The 24844-nt window shown below is 43.7% G+C and overlaps 1 protein-coding gene across 2 annotated transcripts in view; it reads right to left on the bottom strand.

Annotated features, from left to right (window-relative positions):
- Positions 1–24844, bottom strand: part of SMOC1 (SPARC related modular calcium binding 1) — a 137576-nt gene that overhangs the window by 53547 nt on the left and 59185 nt on the right. For both annotated transcript variants that reach the window (XM_063090930.1, XM_063090929.1), the window contains exons 2-3: positions 19048–19213; positions 17791–17903 (exon numbers count right to left, since the gene is read on the bottom strand). In XM_063090930.1, coding sequence (XP_062947000.1) covers positions 17791–17903; positions 19048–19213 — 279 coding nt within the window. The remainder of the gene's footprint in view (positions 1–17790; positions 17904–19047; positions 19214–24844) is intronic.

The following is a 24844-nucleotide window of genomic DNA, read 5'->3' as shown; positions in this document are numbered from 1 at the left end:
TCCGCCTTTGGACTCAGGGTAGAGATTAAGCTCATTTGCATGGTGCTCACTGGAGGTCCTCCATGTCTGCCCCTACCCATCCCCACCGCCCCATTTTACACCCATATCTCCACATACACCTTCCACTATGGCCACAATGAACCCTTGGATGCTCTCGTGTTTCTGAACCTTTGTTTGCTTCGGTTACTCAATTTGTCTGGAATACCATTCCCCAACCCATCCCCACCCACTGCTGATTCCTCTGCATGCCCATCCTCCTTCCTGATCCACCTTGTCCTCAGAGTATCCCAGCCTCCCCACCCACCTTGTTCAGATCCTCCACACACCCTGAGTTCCCCAGATTCAGAAGCCTTATGACAGCGGGCTCCAGATGCTGCTTTGTCTAGTCCATCTCCCCCCAAGACTGTGACCTTGAGGACTGCATACTAGTTATTTTTACATTCCCAGCATCTAGCATAATGCCTGACATTTATTGTAGGCAGTTGATAGGTTGAATAAAGGCCTGAATTACCATATTCCCTCAATTCTTGGTCTCCATCAATTCTAAAAATGCGTTATCAATTTAAACAGCCCCACCACATTAAATGTAGACCCCAATTTTAAGATATGTGCCAACTGCAAAGACATTAAAGTGTGAAAAAATGTGCCTCCTCGAATCGAGGACATATAGGAATCACAGCTAAACAGTCACTGCATATAAATTGAGTGCAGAGGTATAGAAGAATACCGAGTGAGAAGAGAGATCTGACAGCCTGGGTGAAATCCAAAAGTTATCTCTAAGGCAAAAAGCTACTTGCATGGGTACCAAACGCCATTAATTTCCCCAAAGACAAGTTGTTTCACTACAGACCTACCTACAGAAGTCAGGATAAGATGAGACAGAAGGGCCTTTATTCCTACCAGTAACATGAGTGCTGCATAAACGAGCCATTTACCTCTACTGTCTACACAAGGACACGCATTCGAGGCCTCTACCCCAGCACCACATTCCACTACTGCTTCATCCCATGGCCTTGGCTGCTACCCCAGATGCCCCCCACAATCAATATCTTGGGTTGGGCTGGCACTACCTTCTGAGGAGGACTAATGATGGAATGGGAAGAAATCCAGGCAGACCTGGGTTTGAGCAAGTTATGAACTAGGCATGTTACTTAGCTTGGAGCCCTGTCTGTAAAATAGGAATAATGATGTCAACCCCGAGGCTCTGGTGACCAAGCCCAGTGCCTGGCTGGTGGGGATGGCTGGATGCAGAGTGGCTACAGCAGTGATTGCTCTCAACTATGGCAGAAACGCCTGGCAAGCCAGCCCCTCACAGGCTCGAGCTCCTCCAGTAACCTCCGGAGGGTGGGAAATGCTGCTGGAAACTTGGAGTTGACCCCCTTGGATTCCGTCCTGCCAGGGATGTTTCCCAGAGAAGACTCCTTGCCAATGGCAGCATTTTAATGGGGGCTGGCTGTCTGATTTCTCCTCCTTGGCCAATAATCACCTCTGAAGAAACCTGTCCGAGGCTCTGAGCGGCCACGCTGACTCACTCCTGGTCCCCTGGGCTCCTGTGGCCAAGGCAGGCCTCTCTCTCCAGGAGAACTGTGCCACTGGCCCCATTCTGCACTGCTGAAGCTGGGCACTGTGGTCAAGCAGGCTGCAGAGAAGGAGGTGAGCTGAAAGCCCCCTCTCCTGGGGCATGCACAGAGCGCCAGCTAACACTGCTGAGGACTGAGCTAAATGCATGACTTAGAGGCTAAGCCCAAAGCTTTATTTCAGGGGACATAATCTGACCTCTCGGCTCAGAGGGTCCCCAGGGCTGCATTCTCACTGAGTGCACCAATTGTATCCCCACAAGCACATGGACACTGCCTCCCAGCCCTGAGCCAGGCCCACAGGCCCAAACACAGCTCCTTTCTCCTCAGGGCCATCAGCATTTTCCTCAATCCAGGCTGCAAAGAACAGACCCCAGATTACAAAATCCTCAGGATGGGAGCTCCTTCCAAGTCCTATAAAAGTGAAATTGGCTGAGGAATTGTTGCCACATTCGTCTGAGGCCTGGGGTACATAGTAACAGGCACACCTGTCCCAGGTGTGCTGCAGGGGAGAAGGTAGCTGTAAGCAAAAGAAGGCGTGGAAGACCCAAGCAGGGCCTCAGACTGTAGGAACTGCATGAGCCGAGCAAAATCCCTTTGTTGAAGGAGCCCCAAGCAAATCAGCCTATGGTTCTCAACTGAGAGGTTGTCTTTAAGTAGTTTTAGAGAGTTTTCAAGAAGTCTTCTTGCAGAAAAAGAGGTTACGTGGAGGCAGCCTGCAGCCTGCCTGCTTGGCTCCACTGCTTAACTCCTTCTGCAGCTTTGGAAAGCTTAATCAAACCAAGCCTCAGATTGTCTGCATCTATTTAAAAAGGGGAAGATAATAAAATAATATCTATCTCAGTCGTTGGGAGAATTAAACTTAAAAATGTAAATAAAGCACATAGTTCACAGGGTAAGTGCCCAATTAACCTTAGCTATTTATTTTTATTATCTTTGTGTTATTTTTTAGCAAACTATTTGTACGCTCAAAAAGGCCAGAGGGAAGGGCAGTCTGAAATCAGCAAAAAGTTTGGAAAAGTTTGGGTGGAGGAAGTTCATTCTCGTATAGAAGTAGTTCTATTACTCTCCGAGGACAGAAATAAGACTTCTTGCAGAAAAGCAATCAGGGTGTAAATTGTACAGAACTGATAGCTTATACATACACAATCATGATATAAATTCTTCCTGGTTTAGCCTCTTCCCTTGCAAACTTAGTCTTTTAAATTAATTAGTAATATCCTTTGTTTCCCCTGGGAGCCTCAGATTAGTCAACTGAGACTTAATCTATGGGAAAAGCCTGGGCCAAGAGGAGTTGATGAGACAGTTGGCCATTTCTAACCTCTTGCTGCGCAGTTCTTAAAACTCAGGGTTGTTCTTGCCCCAAAGGTACAGATGCAAACCATGGAATATCCTTGGAAGGCTGAAGTGTCCACTGAGAGTCTTCCTTAAGGAACAAAAAGTGTTGCACATTAACCTAAGTGAGATTACTGTCTGCTTCCAGCAGTTCCCCTTATCCTTGGTTTTGCTTTCCAGTTTCACTTACCTGCTGTCGACCACAGTCCGAAAATGTTAAATGGAAAATTCCAGAAATAAACAATTCATAAGTTTTAAATTGTGCACCATTCTCAGTAGCGTGATGAAATCTCGCGCCATCCAGCTCTGTCCCGCCCAGACATGAATCATCCCTTTGTCCAGCACATCCAAGCTGTGTGTGCTACCCACCCGTTAGCCACTTAGTGGCCGTGATCAGATCAACTGTCTCAGTATTGCAGTGATTGTTTTCAAGTAACTCCTGTTTTACTTAATTGTTCTATTTATTATTGTTGTTGTTAATCTCTGTGACTAATTTATAAATTAAACTTTATCATAGGTATGTGTTTATTGGAAAAAACATAGTATGTATAGGGTTAAGTACTATCTGCAGTTTCAGGCATCCATGGGGGGGGTCTTAGAATGTACCTCCCTCGGATAAGAGGGGACTACTGCGTATTGTAACTATACTGTTGATAAAACTGGTGTTCCTAAAAATACTTTAAAACAATGTGTTCTTAAGTAAATTCCATCTCTGATTCATATGCTTTAATATTTTTGGCAAAAAGCCCTTTACGTAAACAGCTCAGTGGTATATTTCAGGTCAACCTCCATACAAATTGAGACAAATCTGAAACCATTTTAAGCCTGCTAATCTCCAACATTAGCCCAACTCCTGGACCCCTGGAAGAATGCGGGAGGCAAGCACGCCCAAAAGACAACGGAGCGACTGATGACGGGAGGGAAGCGGACAGAACATCAGCTCACAGGGGACCGCAGAGCGCAGAGTGGATGGGCAGAAAGCAACACGAAAACAGAGGGCCTGTCACCACAGTGCCATGCACAAAATGTAAAATACCACTTCCCACTGTCCATGATCTATTACCTCATTTGGGCCTCAAAGTCACGCTGTGTGCAAGTCCTTTATAGGAGAGGCACAAGAACGGAGGTTATTTGTTCAAATGTCACAGCTAGTTAATAACAACACAAATGACAATATAGGAGAGTACTTCAAAAAGTTCATGGAAAGATTCGCATTATCTTTCAGTCTATTTTTCCATGAATTCTTTGACGGACCCTCGCATCGCATCCTTGGAAAATGCTGAGAGTGGACGCTGAGTGTTCTCACCACAAAAACGGTAAGTGTGAGGTAATGCATATATTCATAACCTAGATTTAACCATTCCACAATGCATATACACTTCAAAAAAAAATCACATGGTACATGATAAACACATACAATTGTATCTGTCTATTTAAAATAAATAACTGAAAAAAAAATAAAATTAATTTAATTTAAAGAAAAAGAAAGCAATGGCACAGGAAATTCGAATCCTGGTATTCAAGCACTCATAAAATTTCGGAATTACAAAGCTGGAAAAAACTTTAGAGATCACCAATCTAACCCAAACAGTTTACAGATGAGGACACTGGGGCCCAGAGAGAGCAGCCGCGTGGCCTGCAGTACCTAGTCCCGGCCGATGGGACTCTCCCAGACCTAGCAGGCAGAAAGAGACAGGAAGTGGTTACAAGTGCCATCTCAGGGAACTGACTGGGTCTCTGTGTGCCTTGAAATTCCCTGGCAGATAGAACTTTTTTTGGAGGGGAAGGGAGATGTGGGTAAGTATTCTCATCAGGGAAGCGTTGGAAGAGAGTCTTTTGCTCCAGTTTGAAGGGGAGGCCTTGCCGAAGCAGTTTGGAGAGCAGCACAGGGGCTCCGGCGCTCGCTGGTGGGGCGACTTTGCCTCGGCAGTTCCTTTGGCTTGCTCTGACCGGTCGGACCTCACCTCCCAGAGCAGCTTCTCTGTGCTTTGCTCTTTTGCTCTGCCTCCTACCATGTGCCTCTACTTCCCCAGGAAACCAGTGATGAAAACTGTCCCCGCCCCAGCCCCAGCCCACTTTCTCCTCTTTTATCCAGAAATGAGAAGCTGCTGTTCTCACTGCCTTTACCTCGGCAGCTTTGATATACTGATGAATACAGGTGGCGTCCATAGGCTGTAAATACCAATTACTGGGGACAAAGGTGTTCTCCGGACAAATAACTTTGAAAACACTGGGTTAAACAAAGTTAAGACTTCTTTACTGAAAAATTTCTCCTAGCCTTAAATTGATCAATGATTCAAGTCTAAGAAGAAGATACCATTTGCAGCAATTCCTAACCTTATTAAACTAAGGTACCCTCCCCTAACTTTTGTGTGGGGAGCATTTGATAGCACTAACGTTTGCTGAAACATGCTTTGGAAAGAAAAAAGGCAGGACCCTGAAGGGCAGGGCCTTGCTGTGTTCCTCTGCTCTGCCCAGTCTCACCTTCTTATAGTCTGGGTGTCCGGCTTTCCTTTGCGATTATCTCACTATGCTTGAAAGAATTTCTTTCCATCAACCCTCCCCTTTTTGTCACACTTTCTCAAGCTATAGAAGGATATTTCAAAATGTTCATGGAAAGATTATCCTTTAATCCTATATTTTCCACAAACTTTTTGAAGTACCCTCATGTATCTGTTAAGAAATCAATCTTGAACTGCCTCAGACCTTCCAGGACAATGGGGATCCCCTCCAAGGCACAGCTCCTTCTCACGCTGTGGCTGGATTTCCTCCCATCTATTTCTTCATGCCTCTTTTATAAAATAGAAAACATGAACCATATAGAGGGACAGGCTTGATTCAGCATTCCCAGCAGCAACTACCAAGTTTGAAATGAAATTACTACTACCATGTACATGAACATTTCCTAGTGGGAAAAAGTTAAACTAAAAGTAGAAGCCATGTGGATATTCTTCGAACTCTCTTTTGGCAGTGGGAGACTTCTTTCTCTATAATCTGCCCCTTGCTCCAGATCAGTTAGCAGCTTCCTCAGATTACTGTAAGCCAGTGCATAGTGAAAGTTAAGCATCTTGCTGGTGGTCCTACAGATGACTTGGTTTCAGGGCTGCATTTTCAGCTGCCCTGTTTTCCTCTGGGTTGCATTCCCTGTAGGACATCTGAGAAGCCACAGGTTCTGGCTGGAAGACTGAGTCTCCAGATCATCTGAGATTGCCACTTAGCCCCCCGGAAACTCTCTGTCCATCAGAAGCTGCAAGAGAACACTGTTTATTGGGTGCATATGAGGCTCACCTGGAGGGCTTATTGAAACATTGCTTCCTTGTACTAGCCAGCTGCCAAAAAACAAAAATTGTTGGGCCCAACTGCAGAGTTTGTGGATTCATTAGGTCTGGAGTCATCTGCAGAATTTGCATTTCTAATACGTTCTCTGGAGGCTGTTGCTGCTGGTCTAAGGACCGTGCTTCAAGAACCACTGTTTTAGAGGACTCTTCCCACTCAAGAAACAAGTACGTTTCTAGATGAGAATCTGGGAACAAAGAGCTTTGTGATTATCCTTCTTCCCAAAGTTTTTATATTCCAGTTGTTTTAATGACATGTGCCATTTTAATGCATGACTTCTAATGACTGCAGCATTAAATGTTCTGGGTGAGTTCACACACGGAAGAGAGTTCGATTGCATTGGGAAAAGTGTGAGAGAAAGAGAAGGAAGGGATGGTGTAATCCTTTGGGCTTATCTATCATAAAGCTATTTTTTCCTCAGTTTGGAAACAGTTATCCCACAAATGTCCCTCTCCTATTTAGTCAGGTTTGCTGGAGGAGCAACAAGATGTAGAAGAAAAAACATGACTTTGGAGCCAAAAAGACCTAGATTTAAATACCATGTCTGCCACTAGCTGTGTGATGTTGCCAAAGTCACTTAACCTCTCTGAGCCTATCTGTGAAGCAGGGCTAATGGCACCACATTGAAGGTTATTGAGAAGACAAAATAAGACAAGATATGTAAAGCACCAGGTGTAGGGTATGTGCTCAGCACACACTGATTTCATCCTCTTCCTCTTCCCTTTTGCAGGGAAGATGTAGACCATAGCAGAGCACTAGTGTTCTTGTTGGCTGTAGACATTGTCTCTTACTCCACACCAGGTCCAGGGAGGACTGTGTGTTAGTGAATGAGAAATTTTCCTTTTAGACTATTGACCTCATCCTCCAGAATTTAATAGGAGATTTAAGGAAGATAATCCCTCAATTTCAAATCCTCCTAAATATGGGAATCTTTGCCGGCTGCATTTTTCATGAGTTAATGATGTGACAAGGCTGCCAACATGACATTAGTTAGAAGTGGTGTGTTTAGGAACAAGAGACAGCCCCATTCATCCCCAGGCTGTCCATGACCGCATCTGAAATTCCATATCCTGTTTGGGGAAGGACACTTTATAAGAAGGGACTTGGCAAACTGGATTCTGAAGAAAAAGGCCAGGAGGAAAGAGACATAAATTCCTACACTATGTGAATGAATGATAGAACTAAGTATTTTGCCAGAGCAAAAAGAAGTATTCGTTGGCTAAAGGAGAGGATTTCACAAGGACATAATAGTGTCCATCTTCATACCTTTCTGTGGAAAGTGGGATTTCTGGGGATTCTCTAAGTCCCATAGCTAGAACTGGGGTCATCTGTTGAAAATTACAGAAAGACAGTTCTCAAGTCAATGTAAAAAAAGGACTTTCCAACAAAATTGTCCCAAAAAACATTATGGGTTTTGTCACTGCAGGTAGGAATAAGCGTCCTGTTTCTGGTGGCAATCAAGCAGAAGGTGGATGACTACTTAGTGAGGGGCGGTAAGTGGAACCTGAGCCCTGGATTGAGGCATGGTGGGGAGAGGAAGGAGAAGATAAACCAAATACCTCTGAGGTTCTCTTCAGCCCAAAGGTCCATAATTCTACAACCCTGCTGTAAATTGAACTTTTGCTGCTGAAGAGTAAGGTGGAAATTTATGAACTAGTACTTAATTGTCAGTGTTAAGACCACACTTCCAAGTATACTATAAGGAACAATTTTGCATATTTTCCAAAAAGTTTGAACACCATCCCCCCAACACACAAAGATATTTTAAAAACTGCAGTGTTAGGGCTTCAGGGACCCAAGGAACTTTATTTTCTTGACTCCTTCCCCTCTGTTTGGTGTCTAGAATGTCCCAGATTTTATAAACAGCAAATATGGAACCTCTTGTTCATTTGCTTTTATTTCCATTTTAGAGGAGAGAGGGGATATCAAATATGTTTTTATGTCTTAAAAATACAATAAGAAAGTCCCTCATGTATAGGAGCTTTGTTCAGATATAACTAAGAAAGTGACATTGTTGTTGTTGATGATGATGATGATCTGAAAAAGAAAAGAATAGCAGAGAGAGCGACTGAAGCTTCCCATCACTGAGCCTCTCCTCTCCCATAGGCAGCAGGAAGGCCAGGGAAGGAGGCTTCTCTCTTTCCTTCCCTCCCCTAGTACACCCCCTTGCACAAGAGCAGCTGCAGATACCTCCCAGAGCTTGTTCCTTTCATTTCCGCAATGGACAAACTGTAGGGACAGAATCACCAAGAGCTACAGGGAGCTCAGATGCCCAGCTGAGAATACCCAAATGCTGCATTCTCACTCCAAAGCAAATGATGCCAGCCAATCTGGGAGCATATGAACGGTGGCCACTCAGCTAGAGAACAGCCACTGAAGAGTAGGCAGAGCAGAGGCTGCGGTGGGCAGGTGCCCACAGAAGACGATGGATACAGTGTGCTCAGCACACAGCATGCTCCATCTACTCTCCCCTTATTGCACGTTTCTGCACCTGATGGGTGACCAAGGGGTACCAGTTCTCCCATTGTAAGGATGAGATGGTGGTTCCTGCCATGTGCAAAAGATTAGAGAAGTCACTTCCTAGACAAGCCCTTCATACACATGAATGGATCAGGCCCTGTTCCTGCCATCACTTAGAAAATTAAAAATTTACTTTCATAGCACGTAACTTAGATGCTTACTCACTGCAAATTATATGCCACCTAGACCTCCCACAAGAAGGCACAGAGTAGAGTGAGTTGCTCACTGGGCTCCAGCTTCTACATCTTCCCAGATCTCGATGAGCTGAGAACCTTAATGACCACAGAGAATATGTCCAGGTAGGGAGAGGAGTGAGCACAAGCCCAATGCTCTACTCGGACAGGCAGCAACATGTCTCCTCTAAGCCATCAAGGCTCACTGTAACCCGCGGTTTCTAATTTGAAAAAGAAATCCCTTCCCTGTTTATAGATTCAAAGAAATATTAGCCTGTCAAAGATTGAGAGCTCTTAGAAATATACAAATCTCATCTTTGGTGATTCTAGAGTTTCCCACCCTCAATGTGCACCTTTCTCCCCTGACCTTTCTCTTCTCTTGCAAATATCAAACCAAGGACACTGATACTGTCACAAAACCTCAGGCCATAGCATAGGCACTCCCCCTCCTAGCTGGCATCAAACCCACACATGGATGCAGAATGACACTCTTCTTACTGTTAATTTAAATAGTAAAAAAAAAGATTTCAAAACTTACTACAAAGTTAGAGTAATCAAGACAGTGTGGCACTGGGAAAGGCTAGACAAATAAATAGAATACAATTCAGATCCCAGAAATAAGCCCTCACACTTACAGTCAACTGATTTTTGACAAGGGCACCAGGACAATTCAAGGAGGGGAAATAACTGGATATACACATGCAAAAGAATAAAGTTGGATCCCTACCTCACACCATGCACAAAAGTTAACTCAAAATAGATCAAAGACCTTAATGTAAGAGCTAAAACAATAAAACTCTTAAAAGAAAACATAGAAGTAAATGTTTGTTACCTTAGATGGGGGAATGGTTTCTTAGGTATGATAACAAAAGCATAAGCAATAATAGTAAAAAATAGATAAGTTCAATTTCAAAATTAAAACTTGTACCTCAAAGGACATTATCAAGAAAGTGAAAAGACAACCCATGGGATGGGAGAAAGTATTTGTAAATCATAAATCTGATAAGAGTCTTGTATCTAGAATGTATATAATTTAAAAATCTCTTACAATTCAATAATAAAAAGAAAAATAAGTACATTAAGAAATGGGCAAAGGATCTGAATACACATTGCTCCAAAATATACAAATGACCAAAGAGCACATGAAAAGATTTTCAACATCATTAGTCATCAGGGAAATGCAAATCAAAACCACAATAAGATGCCACTTCATACCCACCAGGATGGCTATAATAAAGAAGACAGATAATAACAAGTGTTGGTGTCAGCAAAGATCCAGAGAAGTTGGAACCTCCATACATTGCTGGTGAGAATGTAAAATGGTGCAGCAACCTTGGAATACAGTCTGTCAGTTCCTCAAAAGCTTAAACATAGAGTTACCATATGACCTAGCAATTCTACTCCTAGGTATGTACCAAGAGAACTGAAAAAATATGTCCACACAAATGTTCACAACAGCATTATTTATAATAGCCAAAAAATGCAAACAACCCAAATATCCATCAGCTGACAAACAGATAAATAAATGGGGATATATTTGTACAATAGAATATTATCTGACAATAAAAAGGAATGAAAAACTGATTCATGTTATGGCATGGATAAATCTTGAAAATATTATGCTGACTAAAAGAAGCCAGTTGCAAAAGATCACATATTATGATTCCATATATATGAACAGTCCAGAATAAGCAAATCATAGAAATAGAAACTAGATTAGTGGTTGCCAGGGGCTAAGGAGAGGGGTTATGGGGAGTAACTGCTAATGGGCACCAGATTTCTTCCTGGGTGATGAAAATGTTTTGGCACTAGATAGTGGCAATGATTGCACAACTCGGAATATATTGAAAAACACCCAAGTGTACACTTCAAAAGGATAAATTCTAAAGCTGTTATTTTAAAGAACAAAAACAGGTGGCCAGCCCACAGACCACAATTCGCCAATCTCTGGACTAGCTCAACTCTCCCACATTACAGTTGAACAAACTGAGACCTAAAGAAGAAGAAACTAACATCTGCTGAGCAGCAACTATGTGCTAAACAGAGGGCATTTTTGTATGAATCGTTGTTTGGAACAAAAGCAGTTCAATGAAAAACACATGTAAAACAAGTAGTAAGATGCCCTGGACACAGTAGATGTTCAAATTGTAATAATAATATGTTTACTGTGCACTCAATAAAAAAGAAAAAAGAAAAGCAACAACTTGCCCAACAGTGGATCTAGTTACCATTTATGCCATTTATACATAAAGGATGGACTTGAATTTTTAACAGTATGCTTAAAAAAAAAAAAAAAAAAAGAGTTGGCATTAGACATGCCCCAGAAGGCTGAGAAGGTTGAAAGCAGGGCACCATCCTCTAAAACATACAGAACTGGCTTTGTTTGGGGCATCCAAAGGGGCTGTCTGTGACTGGAGGAGCTCAGGAACACTCCAGCTCACAGATGCACCCTGGTCTCCGTGCTTTACCTAAAGAGGCATATACACCATCTGAGGAGAGATCGACACTGTTATTCCAGGCAAGATCTGTCCACATCAAGGCACAGAAGACCATTGCCCCTGTATTCTTTCTAGACTCTAGGCTCATCAAAAATAGGACAAATCCCTTCTACCCTATGAGGATGCTCAGCATTCCAGCCTGCCAATGTTTAATCCACCCAGGTCATGTGAAGCATTGACACCTTCGGTACTCACTGAGAATCTGGAGGAGGGAGGAACAGATGGTAAGCCAAGATGTTTCCAGAACAACCTGGTCACTCAACTCAGGTCTACTGGGGTGACATCAGGAAGAAGCAGTTCTGTTCTGTGGGGGAGGTGGGGGGTAATAAAAAGAAACAAGACCTGCTTCATAGCTCAGCGCTAGGCATGTAAGAAATAAGTGTTGCATTCCCAGGTTTTAGGAAATACAATAGTAAGAACACAGAAATGACAAGGGAGCCCACTGCCTTTGTCAAAAAGCCACACAACTTTTTCTGTGAGCTTCCGTCTTCAGAACAAAGCATCATCAAAAAGAAAATACAGCTCTCCAGGCCCCTATCTGCAAAAAAAAAAAAAAAAAAAAAAAAAAAATGACCTCAGGAAATAAAAAAGTATTTTATGCATTGGTGGAGGGAGCAATGGTTAGAAAGAGTGAAAATGGGAAATGTCATAGTGCCTGCAGAGCTATATCAAGAAAGATTGTTTCTTAAACATGAAGCTCAAAGACAAGAAACATAACATTTTTTTCATATAGAAGTAATATAAGGAATAGTGTTTCATGTTCTATAATATTATTAGAACTGCAATCTCTCAACACACAAAAAAATAAAATGGCTTGGGATTGTGTCTGATAACAACCACCAATCAATTACATTGCTGCTCAACATTTATGGAAAGCAATTGAGTAGTACAGGTTGAGTATCTCTCATCTGAAATGCTTTGGACCAGAAGCGTTTCGGATTTTTGATTATTTTGTATTTTGGAATATTTGCAGAATACATACTGCCAATGTATCCCTAATCCAAAAATCCAAAATTTGAATTCCTCCAATGAGCATTTCCTTTGAGCATCAGGACAGACCTCAAAAAGTTTTGGATTTTGGAGCATTTAATGCTTTGGATTTTGGGATTAGGAATGCTCATCTTATATGCATCAAATGCCTTAAAAAGTGCACGTTGTTTGACCCGATATACAGCTGGAAGTTTAATCCCCAAATTTCCAGAATTCACTATACATCCATACAATGGAATATAATGCAGCCATTTGAAAAAATGAAGTAGAGCTATATATAACTTACTCAGAAATAAGTCAACAATATAATTAGTTAAGAAAATGTTGTGACAATTTATGATATTATATCATTTTAAAGAGAATAAGTACACACAAGGAAAAAAATCGATAGGTTTATGGACTCAATCGTTATTATCAGGGAGACCAGACCACTGGCTTTATCTTTCTATCTTATGTACTTCTGTATTGTCAGAATTGTTTTTAACAGAGTGTGTATAGCTTTTCTATTTAGAAAAAAAATTAAAATATTTCTAATTATTTGGTTAAGTCCCTAATATACATATATACACACATACATAAAATAAGCCCCTACAACACATCATTTTAGTAGTTGCATAGTGTAGCTATGTCATAATTTGTGTAAGCAATTCTCTACTATTGGAAATTTAGGTTGTTTCCAAATTTTTGCTACTATAAACATAACTTAGGTGGAAATCCTTGGGGCTAAATATTTTTACATATTTTTAATTATTTCCTTAGTATAAATTCCTAGAAGTGGAATTACAGGCCCCAAATATAAGCACAATTAAAGACTTTCAAACCATATTGCAAAATTATCCCATTAAAAAGTCAGTGGCAATTTACTTTACCAACTGCAACGTAGGGATAGCTTCTTCCCTTCACCTAACCCTGAAAATTATCACCTCCTTCCAATTTTTACTAATTTCATAAGCAAAATGATCCATTATCACTTTTATTTGTATTTCTTTAATGACTAAGGAAGATAACTTCATTTATATTCACTCACTGGCTATTTATTATTATTCTGTGACCTGTTAATATCTCCTGCCCACTTTTCTACTAGGGTCTTTTTCCTTCTGAATTGTAAGAGTTCTTTATATAAGATCAGCTCTTTGTCATTAAGGCTAATGCATGTCATTTACTTTTGGCTTTGTTTAAGATGCTTATACTGAGAAACTTTTAATTTGTGTATATTTTCTCAACAATAAAATGCATTCAGAACTCCAAACAACTGACTTGTGAATGGGCTTTTGCAATATTACTAGTTGTACCTATATGTTGTTTTATATAGGTACTTTATCATATGTCTTAATATCATAATATCCTTTCTACATGTAAACTCCTTGAAGGCAGAGGTCAGGACACTTTTTCAATCCCATAGCAACCAGCACACAGCCCAGAACATAGTGGGGCTCAAAAATGTCTATTTGGAATGAAGAGATATTGTGTCTGAGGATCTGCTTTGAAGCAATCCAGTTTGGGGTGGGAGATGCAAATAAAGTAAAGATGAAACAGAACTGACAATGTGTCGATCACTGTTGAAGCTGGATGAAGGGTACATGGTGTTCAATATACTATTATTTTTACATTTCTGTATTTTTTTTTTTAATTTCCATAAATTTCCCTGAAAAGGTTGCTTTTTTTAAAAAAATGTTCACTTGATTGATTGGTCAACAGCATCAGAGAGGGAATTTCTGGAATAACAATGGTGATGAAAATGAAACACGTATACATTGAGCCCATTTTTGTAGCACAAAAAAGTTAAGAGCACAAGCCTCAAAATTAGCCGGGCTTGTGTACAAATCCCTTCCGGCTTAATGACCTCAAAACAGCTGTTCAGACCCTCTGAAACTCAGTTTTCCTTTGTAAATAAGGGTATTAATAACCATCTCGAAAGGCTGTAGTGGAGATTAATGGGTGTAAAACTCAGTGCCTCGCACTCAGTGGCACTCCATGACAAGTCGCCATCATCCATCAGTGATACGCACGCTTGACGTGCTGCAGCCAGCGTTTCCTGATGGTGGCAGCCCTACATCCTTCCAGCACGGCCGAGATTTCAGTTAATCAGCTTGGGCACCAGACAACTGCTTGGCAGAGGACTTGCTAGAATAGATGTTAGGAATGATGTTCCCGATACGCAGAAGAGAAAACAGATACGACCACAGCACAGGACAAAGCCCGTAGCTCCTGACCTTGCTCAACAGGTCACCAAAGAGACTTAACTCCACATTCCAATGATGCAATCAAGAAACAAGGGTGATAACGCCCTCACGACAGCTTGACCAAACACGAGTATCATCTGGGGAGCTCTACATACAACATCTGGGTCCCACTCCCAGAATTTGATTTCATAGTCTGAGATGTGGCCTGGGTGTTAAGACTTTCCAAAAATATAACGTGGTCTAGCATGCAGCTTTAATGTCACTGCCGTAGAAAAAGATGAGCTGCTCTTGTGTGTGAGTTGGGGTCAGGATAGGGAAGGAAGAGAACAAGGGAAAACAAAGGAAGAGAACAGAGGCCATCAAGTCCCACATGAACCCCCTTAAAGCCGACTCTGTCATGTGGTCTCAAGCTGCATCCCACGCTAGACAAATCCAGTCCCAGTAGAGTCCCATCACTCCCTTCATAAATTTCAAGAGTGTTACTGTGTGCTAATTCACAGGGCTAAAATAAGTTATTAACACCAGGATGCATGCATAGCAATATTCTAAAGAATATTAAAGCAATGTAGCTTGTCTCTGGGTTTCGCTCTTGAAAAAAGAAAAGTCCAGCTAAGTGGCGGTGGCGGTTAGGGGAAGAAGAGCACGTCGCCTCACAGCATTTTGGTAGCTGGTCAGTGTGACTGAAGCGCACTCAAAGAGGCAGCCTCATTCCGTGAAGTTATTGCAGTGTCTTTGATCGGGGCAAAAGCACATCTACTTCGATCACACTAGCTGAGATGGGCCCGCTGTCTGGCTGCCCAGAGGGCTGAGCCAGCCCCGAGCCTGCAGACACATGGCAGTGCTTAGCATGTCAAACAAATGAAGGGCCCTTGACTGTCCATACAATCTCTGCTGGACTCCAGGGGCCCTCTCATTTAGCAATTCAGCCTGGACTAATCTGGAAGTTCCTTTCCCCCAGCAAACACCACCTGGCCCAACCTGGCCTCGTCAAAACAAAAGCTGGCCAGCAGGCTGCCTGTCACAAGGCAGGAAGCACCTCGGAACCAGGAGGGCAGCTTGACCATTCTTATAAGCAGCACACCCGGGATTACACAAGCTGAGGGAGAGGAGAAGGACTGCCATGCCCTTTGCCCTCCTCTCTATAACCTTTACCCTGTCCCAGCCCCAAACTAATCTCAGAGAGGTCTGATTGCCTCCACCCACACGTGAATTCTCAGCAATGCAGTTTCAAATACATACAAAGATCACCTGCGTTCTTTGTACTAGAATAAACAGTAAATAAAAAATTGATGCAAGAGCTGATCTGTTTCCAAACCTGGGGAACTTCAACAACAGGTTTTGGGATTTTTTTCTTAAGTGGTATTATCCATAAAATCGTAGGAAGATCTTAGTAGTAGAACCACAGCAGAGATGAAAGTAATGAGGTCAATGAGGACAAACATTTATATAGCATTTATGTGTTCCAAGTGTTTTACATGTTAACTCATTTAATCCTCATCCAACCTAATTTGGGAAGCTATAATAATAATCATCAATAAATACTACTGCTAATAGTAATATATAATAATATGCAAACATAATGATTACCATTACATATAATAATAATTATTATTATTACATATAATAATGGAGATAGTCATCTCTATTTTTCAGGTAAGAAATCTGTGATCTCGAGAAGCTCAGTGACTTGTGCAAGATGGAGGTGGGCAGGACGGGGGTGCTGGGCTGCACATCCAGGCAGTCTTGCTCCAGGAGTGGTGCACTAACTACAGCACCAGAATGCCTCCCACCGGCGCATGCCTCAGAGCCTCCTTTTAAGCTGCCAGTTCAGAGAGTAGCAGAGTATAGAGAGCTCTGGAGTCAGAAGAACTGGGTTTGAACCGCAGCTCTGCCTCTCCACATCCTGCTGTTGGTGCATCTTCTGTAAATGGGTATAATGACACCTACCTTGCAGGCTCATGGTGAGGCTTAAACAAGAAAACGAATATAACAAGCACTTCTCCCAGGGTTGGCAGCCAAGGTCAGTTTAACCCAGCAGCTCTCAAGCCTGGCTGCACATTTGAAACAACTGTGAGACTTTTAAAATGTTGATGTCCAATTCCCCCCCCACACAACCCCTTTACATTTCTACCCCAAATGGAGGTCAATCTGAAATAAGTAATCCTCTATGCCCAGCCCAGAAATGAAACCTAGAACTCCTCAAACCAAAGGCTGCCTTATACCTTTTGCCCCACTGATTCAGAATTACAGGGAAGCTTCTAAACCCCTGAATCCTCTGCCCCCAGCTCTAAGACAGTGGGAATCTCCCAAATGCTACTCTACTGGACAAAGGGAGTTTCAGGCACTGGGACCATCCCCAACCACTTGGCTAAGCTCTCCCTTGTCCAGTGACCTTCCCCACTTTCATCCAGACAGTTCCTCCATCCAGCTGGCACTGTGTCCTGACTCTCACAGAAACCTCCCACCTCCCAGGCTACATCTCCGCCCCCAGCCACAAGCCCCTGTGTGGGAGGGAGCAGCCTAGAAGCTTCCCTAAGGAGTGCCTTATTGTCTCACTGCTGCCTGTGTTTTAGAAATAGTCTATGCCAACATCAACATAATCACCTCTACCTTTACACAAGGCACTAACCAGAAGACAGGCAGGATGAGGGGTGGACTGCCTGAAAAAGAGATTTTTAAATCCGAGTGTATGTATACCCATGCACACGTGTGCATGTGCACACGCATGCACCCCAAGAACCATGGTACACTTTGTGCTTCGTTCAAGGACTGCGGGAAGGGTGCAGGGGAGTGCAGAGGGGTAGCAATAAACAGTGAAGGGAATACCGGGGTTGCCCATGGAAACTGGCAGGGATAAGAAAAAATAATCAGCCAACATTTGACAAAAATGAAAAACGCAGGTCTGGCTCTCAGAAGAGACGGCCAGCAGGGAGGATGGGGACCAAGCAGTGCCAGTTTCCTGGCTCAGACTTCCACAGTCTTTTCAGGACCCGCTGCCAGTTGGCAAGAGCGGCGTGGAGGGCCCAGGACAGGGAGGTGGCAGGGAGGGGAGCTGAAGAGCTGCTCACTCAGCTGTTTCCCAGAAAGTGAAGGCGCCAAGAGGCCCTCACACTCTCGGGACACCTCGCCTCTGCCTCAGTCCAGGAAACGGGCCCGAGAGACTTGTCCAAGGCCTCACCTGAGTAAAGGAGCCATCCTCGCCACACTCCGGGACAAACACAGCCTCCTGAGGCTTCTTGGCCTGCTCCAGGGCTTGAGCCCGCTCCAAGCGACACTTGCTCTGGCCAGCATCTGAAAGGGGAAAGGAGCATATTTCATGTCCCACTTGGACTCCACACCGAAGCCCAGGAACAAAATGGTGCCCCACTGCAGGAGCACAGAGAAGCCACTGCTCCCGGGGGAGCCCGCGCAACCAGCTGGCTCGTCTACCAATAAGCGGTCAGGGCTAGCGACCCTGCTCAGCCCCACCCTCCTCTTAACGTTATTCCTGGAAAAGTGGGGGGTGGGGGTTCATGTTGACACCAGGTTCTGCTTAACTTTTCTCCCAAGTACCCCTATCTTCACCCAGGAAAACAAAATGTTTCACTTGCATTACTTTACACTAGGTTTATTCCAAAACTAGTAAGCCCAGGGGGTCTCAAAGATGTTTTACAGTTCAAGAATTGTAAGCACTTTCTTTAGAAAAATCAAAAACTCTAGGGCAGCCTGCTTAGCCTCCTCCAATTCCTGTCATGGTTCTAAGAAATCTAGAGTCACCAACTCAAATATCTACGGGACTCAGGAAAGTGATATAAAGTAGAGAAGTGAGCTGGGTATAAAAAGAATGGCATTCAGATCTGAGAGACCATAGGGAGTGGTGAGGCCTGCGGCAAACTGGAACACAGGCTCCACTTTAAAGGGGGTAGCTGCTACTCAGCTCTAGCCACATGTCACTTTGCAGAGCACAGACCTAATATTACCAGAACTTCCAGTTTTGGAAGAGAAGTACAAAAAGCCAGATTTTTATGTTGAATCTCCCAATTTTTTAAACGTTGTCTCAAATGTTTTTAAATATGTGAGCAGACCAAACAAAACACATCTGTTGACCAACAATTTGGAGTCCCTATTCAGAAGCCAGCAATAATATCTTGCCATTTTAAGCATCTCCATTAAAACACAAACACCCACCCCCCCCCCCCCACACACACACAGCAACAGCCAGATAGCAGTACATCTCTCAAAGCCCTAGCCTGGTGGCAGTGTTTGAAAGACAGAAAAGTGCTCATTCCTTGAGGTAGACCAGTCCTCCTTCCCTTATGCCCATGGCAGGGTGAAGAGATAGGATAACAAACCAAATGAACAGACTCGTTCTGAACTCCCCACCGGGAACACACAGTGCAAATGGCCGCAGTGCCCAGGAGCCTCCCCTTGGCTGGGTGGAGGTGCGTGCACTCACCTTTGCATCTACCTCGATGCACCACGCCCAGGGTTGGGTCTCGGCACTTGGCTCGCTGGTACTCACACATGGACTCGTAGGACCTGCCGTCGGAGGCACAGATGGGTTTGGGCTGAGTCCTGGAGCAGTGGAGGTTGCACTGAGGGTCACGGTCACTTATTAGAAACTAGGTTGGAAAAAAGTGAAAGGGTGTACAGGTTATTTTTGCAGGAAAAGTGAGGGGGAGTTCATGACTTACAGAACTGGTATGCCCTTGGGAAGCAAGTCCCAAATGAACCCAAAGCTGTAAAACTCTAGAGGCAAAGGGAACTGAGCAGCCACAAAGTCTAACCAAGGAAGGCATCCTCCATACATCATAAGAACATAACGTCTGACAGTGACCATTAACAAGCACTGTGCCCAGTAACCCACACACAGGAGCTCATTAGTTCTCACAACAACCCTGTGAAATAGGAACTATTTATCTTGTAGATAAGGAAACCAAAGCCCAGAGAGAGGTAACTTGCCCAATGTCACATCACCATAAGTAGTGGAGGTTGAACTTAAAAGTAGATCTGTCAGAAATGAGAGAAAACTTTAGCCTGTAGGATATTTGGCCTCTCCATCCATGCAGATGGTCGCACAACCTCTATTTGGGTACTTCCTCAAGTCAGGAACTCACTGTCTGTCTCCAGAGTCCACCTTTGGAAAGTTTTATTTATTAGGTAATAGTATTAAGCCCCAAATCTATCACCCTTCAATTTCTGCCCGCTACTCTCTGGCAGAACACAAGTTAAGGGATTTTCTGTGAGGAAGGGATTTCCTGGCAGCAGGAGGGGAGGAGGGGGCAGTGGTACCCACACCTCAACCCCTGCACGGGATACCTGCTTGCCTGCCTCAGGCTGCCCCTGCTTAAAACGCTTCAGTGTGTCCCACTGCCCTTGGGGACCCTCACTTGGTCTCTCAGACCTGGCAGAGTCTGACCCAGCCACAGCTCTTCTCTGTGACCACTGGTTGACGATGGCCTGCTTTCCATTTCTCAGATGAGCTGAGAAATCACCCATACCTCCTCAAGCCTCCAATCACTCGGACCTCCAGCCCTCAGACACGCAGCTCCTTGCCCATTCCCTCCCACCCTACACCTCAGGATTCAGGTCACACCATCCCTCCTGGGAGGCTTTCTCTGACTCTCACAGGTGAGGATGGGTCCCCTGGAATAATCTCTCACACCTCACTTTTCCTTCATGGTTATTAACACAGTTTGTGCTGATGAATTTATTTCTGCAATTTGTTACAGTGAATTTTTTTCTGTAAAGTGTTAACAATGGAATCCCCAACTCTGAGTTCTGTGAAGACAAGGATAATGTTTATTTTGCCTACGAACACAGCCCCAATACCTAGCACAATGCTGGGCATGCAATTATTTGTGGGATGAATGCATTTCCCACACAGCATTCCCTAAAAACCTGCTGGTGTGTGATGACAGGCCAGCCTCCGAGGCTCCTGCCACCCCAGGGGAACACTGGGGCCGCTCCTCCATCCCTGTGCTCTGAGCCCTGCCCTTTTCAAGCCAGATCCTCCCCTGAACCCTCCCCAGTGCATTGCATAGGGGGCTGGGGGCAGAGGTGGCCCACAGCTTCTCATCCTCACTCCATCTCAGAACAAGAGCTCTCATCAGGAACTGGAAGTGCCTGAAGGACAGGATGGTCTCATCTGGATGCTCACCACTTGGTGTCTGTCACAGAGTAGGCTCTTGGTGAACAGTTTTTGACTTTATGAATTCATTTTTGCAACTAGGTCCATATTTCCATTTGCAGTGCTACTCTGTGCCAATGACAGGCAGTGCTGCTCAATGGTTAGAAGCATGGCTCTGGAGCCAGGCCATGGGTATCAATATCAGCACTGACACATACATGCTGTTTCACCTCGGGGAGGTTGCCTAACTCCTCTGGGCTTTAGTTTTCTCATCTGCAAAATGAGGATAACAACATACCCTGCTTCATAGGGCTACTGTGAAGATTAAAAAGTTAACACATTGTAAGTCATACATAAGTTTTTGTTCACCTTTTTTCTTTGTAATTTAAATGGGGTAGGTGGGGACATTCTTTAAAAGACCACATCAAAAAAAAAAAGGGAGAGAGAAAGACAAAGTTTCTTTTCAAGCCTGTGGAGGTTGCTTTGCTGTCTACTCCGCTCATGGGAAGGAGACCTGAAGGCGTCACCATGGCATTGAACGAAAGGCCATAAATTCAGTTTGGAAATGGTTTGCTCTGTGCCAACAGAGATGCCACGGCAACTGTGCCCTAGACCAGCTTAGTAACAAGGGCAACACTCTGTCTGCAAACAGACAGGTTACAGAGAGTCAGAAGCCCCACCTATCCCCACACACGGAGATCATTCTCGGTTTCAGAAGAGCTCCCAAAAGATTCCTGTCTAGAAATTACTGGTCCCTGAGACCAAGTAAAAGGTGCAGAGACAGCATGGGCCTTTGCTAAAGACCATCTTCAATCGACTGTGGTGCCTTATTTTCATCTGTTTTAGGAACTGTATGTATTTGTGATTGTTTTCAGAGAAAAACAATAATAAAATAGAGCTTTAATAGGATGACTATGTCCTAATAGGATCACCCAAACCTCTGAGGCCCCAAAGGGATTACTTTATGTTCACACACATAGGAGGAGGTAATCCTGCAATTTGTCCATCCATCTGTTCATCTGCTCTGCACCCAATAAGTGAGCACCAGCAGCGAGCCCAGAACTGCATCAGGCATAGGAAGCAGCACACAGCCAACACAGTCCCTGCCCTCAATGAGCTTACACTCCAGAGTGGACACAAGGTGCAAGCAGGCATCGACCATACAGCATGTTGGCGGGACACCACAGAGATACTTAGACAGACTAAGAGAGGACTTAATCCCACAGTCTCTGGCATGCTACAAAGCCACACAGTCCAGTAGTACTTCCCATGATGATGGAAACCTACATCTGTGCTGTCCACTGCAGTAGCCACAGACCACATGTGGCTATTAAGCACTGAAATGTAGTTAATGCAACTGAAGAATCAAATATTTAGTTGTGTTTAATTTTCATTAATTTAAATTTAATGACCACATGTGGCTAGTGGCTACTATATGCAATAGCCCAGCTGTAAAGTAAACAAACCAAGAGAGGAGGGAGAGTAGTCTCAGCCAAGTTTTTCCTAGTTGAGCCCGGCTAAGATTGATTGAACTAATGTAAGAACACAGCAGATCCTGAGAATAATTTCTGCATTTTGAAACTAGATAGTAAATCAGTTTATTACTTATGGGTCAACAGCCAGGATATCTCAGGAGTTTGTCATAGTCCACCTGATGTCACAAAGATGGCATTTTCCTCTCTTCTTTCAGGAGACAAGAGGTACAGGCTAGAAGCCTCCAGAATCAGCTTGTGGCCTAAGCCAGGTCTCTGAGCATACAGATAAAACTCAGAGTCTGAGTAACCCTCCTGGGATACGAACCCCCCCCCCTCCAGGGCCATGGAAGTCTGTTGTGGGCTCAAGAGCAACCAAGACTTGTGGAAATTATTGGTGTTGGACTGGGACAAGCTGTCTCCCCAACAAGCCAAATGCTGAGCCATTTCTCACTAGGGGGGAATAGTATTTTCATAAATAAACTCACATAGATGCCCTTCCTTCTTCCTAACCAAAAGATAATTTAAAAACATAGTAATGTTAAATGTGATTACAGAAACCAAACAAAGGAACCTGAGACAATTGAGCACCTGCAGTGGTCTCTCCCACTTCTCTCCTTGGGGAGTGGATGACTCCAAACATTTGGTGTTATGCTCACATTTGTAAAGTTGGACAGGCACTTGATATACATAGAAACAAGTCATCCTTCCTATTAGAAGTATAAGCTACTGACTGGTGACTGCAGGCTGCTTTTGCCATAGAGGAGAGCAGGGTAGACAAAATCAGTGTGAGACCAACAATCCCTTCTGTTTGCAATGCACACACACTGATCTTTCTCTTCAGTCTCCAGCAGGGTAGAATGCAAACCCTGCCACAGCTTTTGCTCAGGGAGACCACGCCAGTACCACAAGCTATGTTAGGTTTGACTGACTGCCAAGTTTCCATGACAATGTAGGGAACAACAGAGCCAGCCTAAGGTTCCATTTGGGAAGAGGTGTTCAATTCTTTATAGTACAGAGCTGTTCTCACAGTCTTAACTTTACCTGCTAGTACTGTGCTGATTTACCCAGCATCTAAAACTATAAATAGGCATTTTCCTGGTAACATGCATATCTCTATATTTTTCTCAGGTATAGGAGAGGGGGCAGGGGCCATACTAAACAACCAGGTCAGGGGCCCATCCACTGGATTTGGGAGAGTGAAGTCTACAATTTGGAGCAGCAAGTTGCATTTCTCTTTATGAAATCATACTCAAAAAATCACAGGCCACACTCAAACCGATTTGAGGATTTTAAAAATAAATTCATGTGTAACACAGCTTCAAATACTCACTTTCAACATTTTTGCTTCACTTATCTATTGCTGCAAAACAAACCACCCCTAAACTTAGTAGCTTCAAACAATGATTTATCATTTCTCATAATTCTGGGAGTTGGCTGGGCTCAGCTGGAAGGTTCTTCTGCTCCATGTGTTGTCAACTGAGGTAATACATTTGACTGCATTCACTGGGAAGGCTGGCAGAGGCTGGGACATCCACAATGGCTTCACTCACTGGCACCTCAGGTGGGGTGGCTGAAATGGCTGGGGGCTGACAGGGCCTTTGTCTCCAGCTGGCTTTCCTTCTCAGCCACAATGACTTCATTTATTTCTTTATCTTGGGCCTAGGTGTTTGACTCTGCCACCAACCTTCCTCCCCACCCCCATTCAAGTTCAGATTCTATGCTACCAACGAGATTAACATCCCAAAAAGTGAATGTTCTCATGTTTTAAACACCACAGGCTTCATTGAAGCTCCTGCTGCATTGTGTTCATACTTCCATCAAAAGCCTCAGTACACTGCATTATCATCTATCCATTTACATGTCTATAAAAGACTATGTCTCATTCATCTTTATATACATAGGGCTTAACACAGTGCCTGACCCAAAGCAGTTGTTCAGTACATGTCTGAAGAATGAACAGATGAATATCAAAACTTACTTAAAATACATCAGGGATAAGTAGATCCTTTTTCTATCATGTACTGTGAAAAGAGAGATTCTTTGTCCAACCACCACCAAAAGCTTAAAGCTATCAAATGTACAGAGTGATGGAAGCTGTTTGTTCCTTTCTTTTCTTTTATATAACATCTATTAGATAAGGGAAGCCATACACTAAACACAGTATTTTTCTCTTGAATCAAAGGAAAGGAAAAGAATCCCTAAGTCACTGAAGAGAATGTACCAGTGTGGCTGAGGCAGTACCCATACACCCACAGCAGCTATCACTAAGTGATCCTGGAATTCATTCCCAATGCTACTGGCCACAGCTGCCTCACGTGGCCCTCCAGGAAGCCTTTCTATCGCCCTGGAGATAAGTCATCTCACCCGGAAGTCAGGCAGTAATCTGAGACACCCTCGGTTGCTGAGCCTGAAATGAGCATGTGTCAAGGTAGAAAACTCTGACAATTGAACCACCAATGTGATGAGTACTCTGGTCCTTCCGGCAGCTACCATATGCATGCACTTGAGTAAGAACGATAGCCAGATGATAAAAAGAATTTTTGACACCCTGAATTCATTTTGCCACAGATTGAATGTTGTAAATAACAGTGCAAATGCCTATTTGGAAGGAAAGGGAAGGAGAACAATGCCTACCTGTGAGCCCGCTG

This window comes from Cynocephalus volans, chromosome 3 (genome assembly GCF_027409185.1).
Source record: "Cynocephalus volans isolate mCynVol1 chromosome 3, mCynVol1.pri, whole genome shotgun sequence".
Classification (NCBI taxonomy): Eukaryota; Metazoa; Chordata; class Mammalia; order Dermoptera; family Cynocephalidae; genus Cynocephalus; species Cynocephalus volans.
Note: the sequence above shows the minus strand (reverse complement) of the source record. Positions and strands in the feature narration are given on the sequence as shown.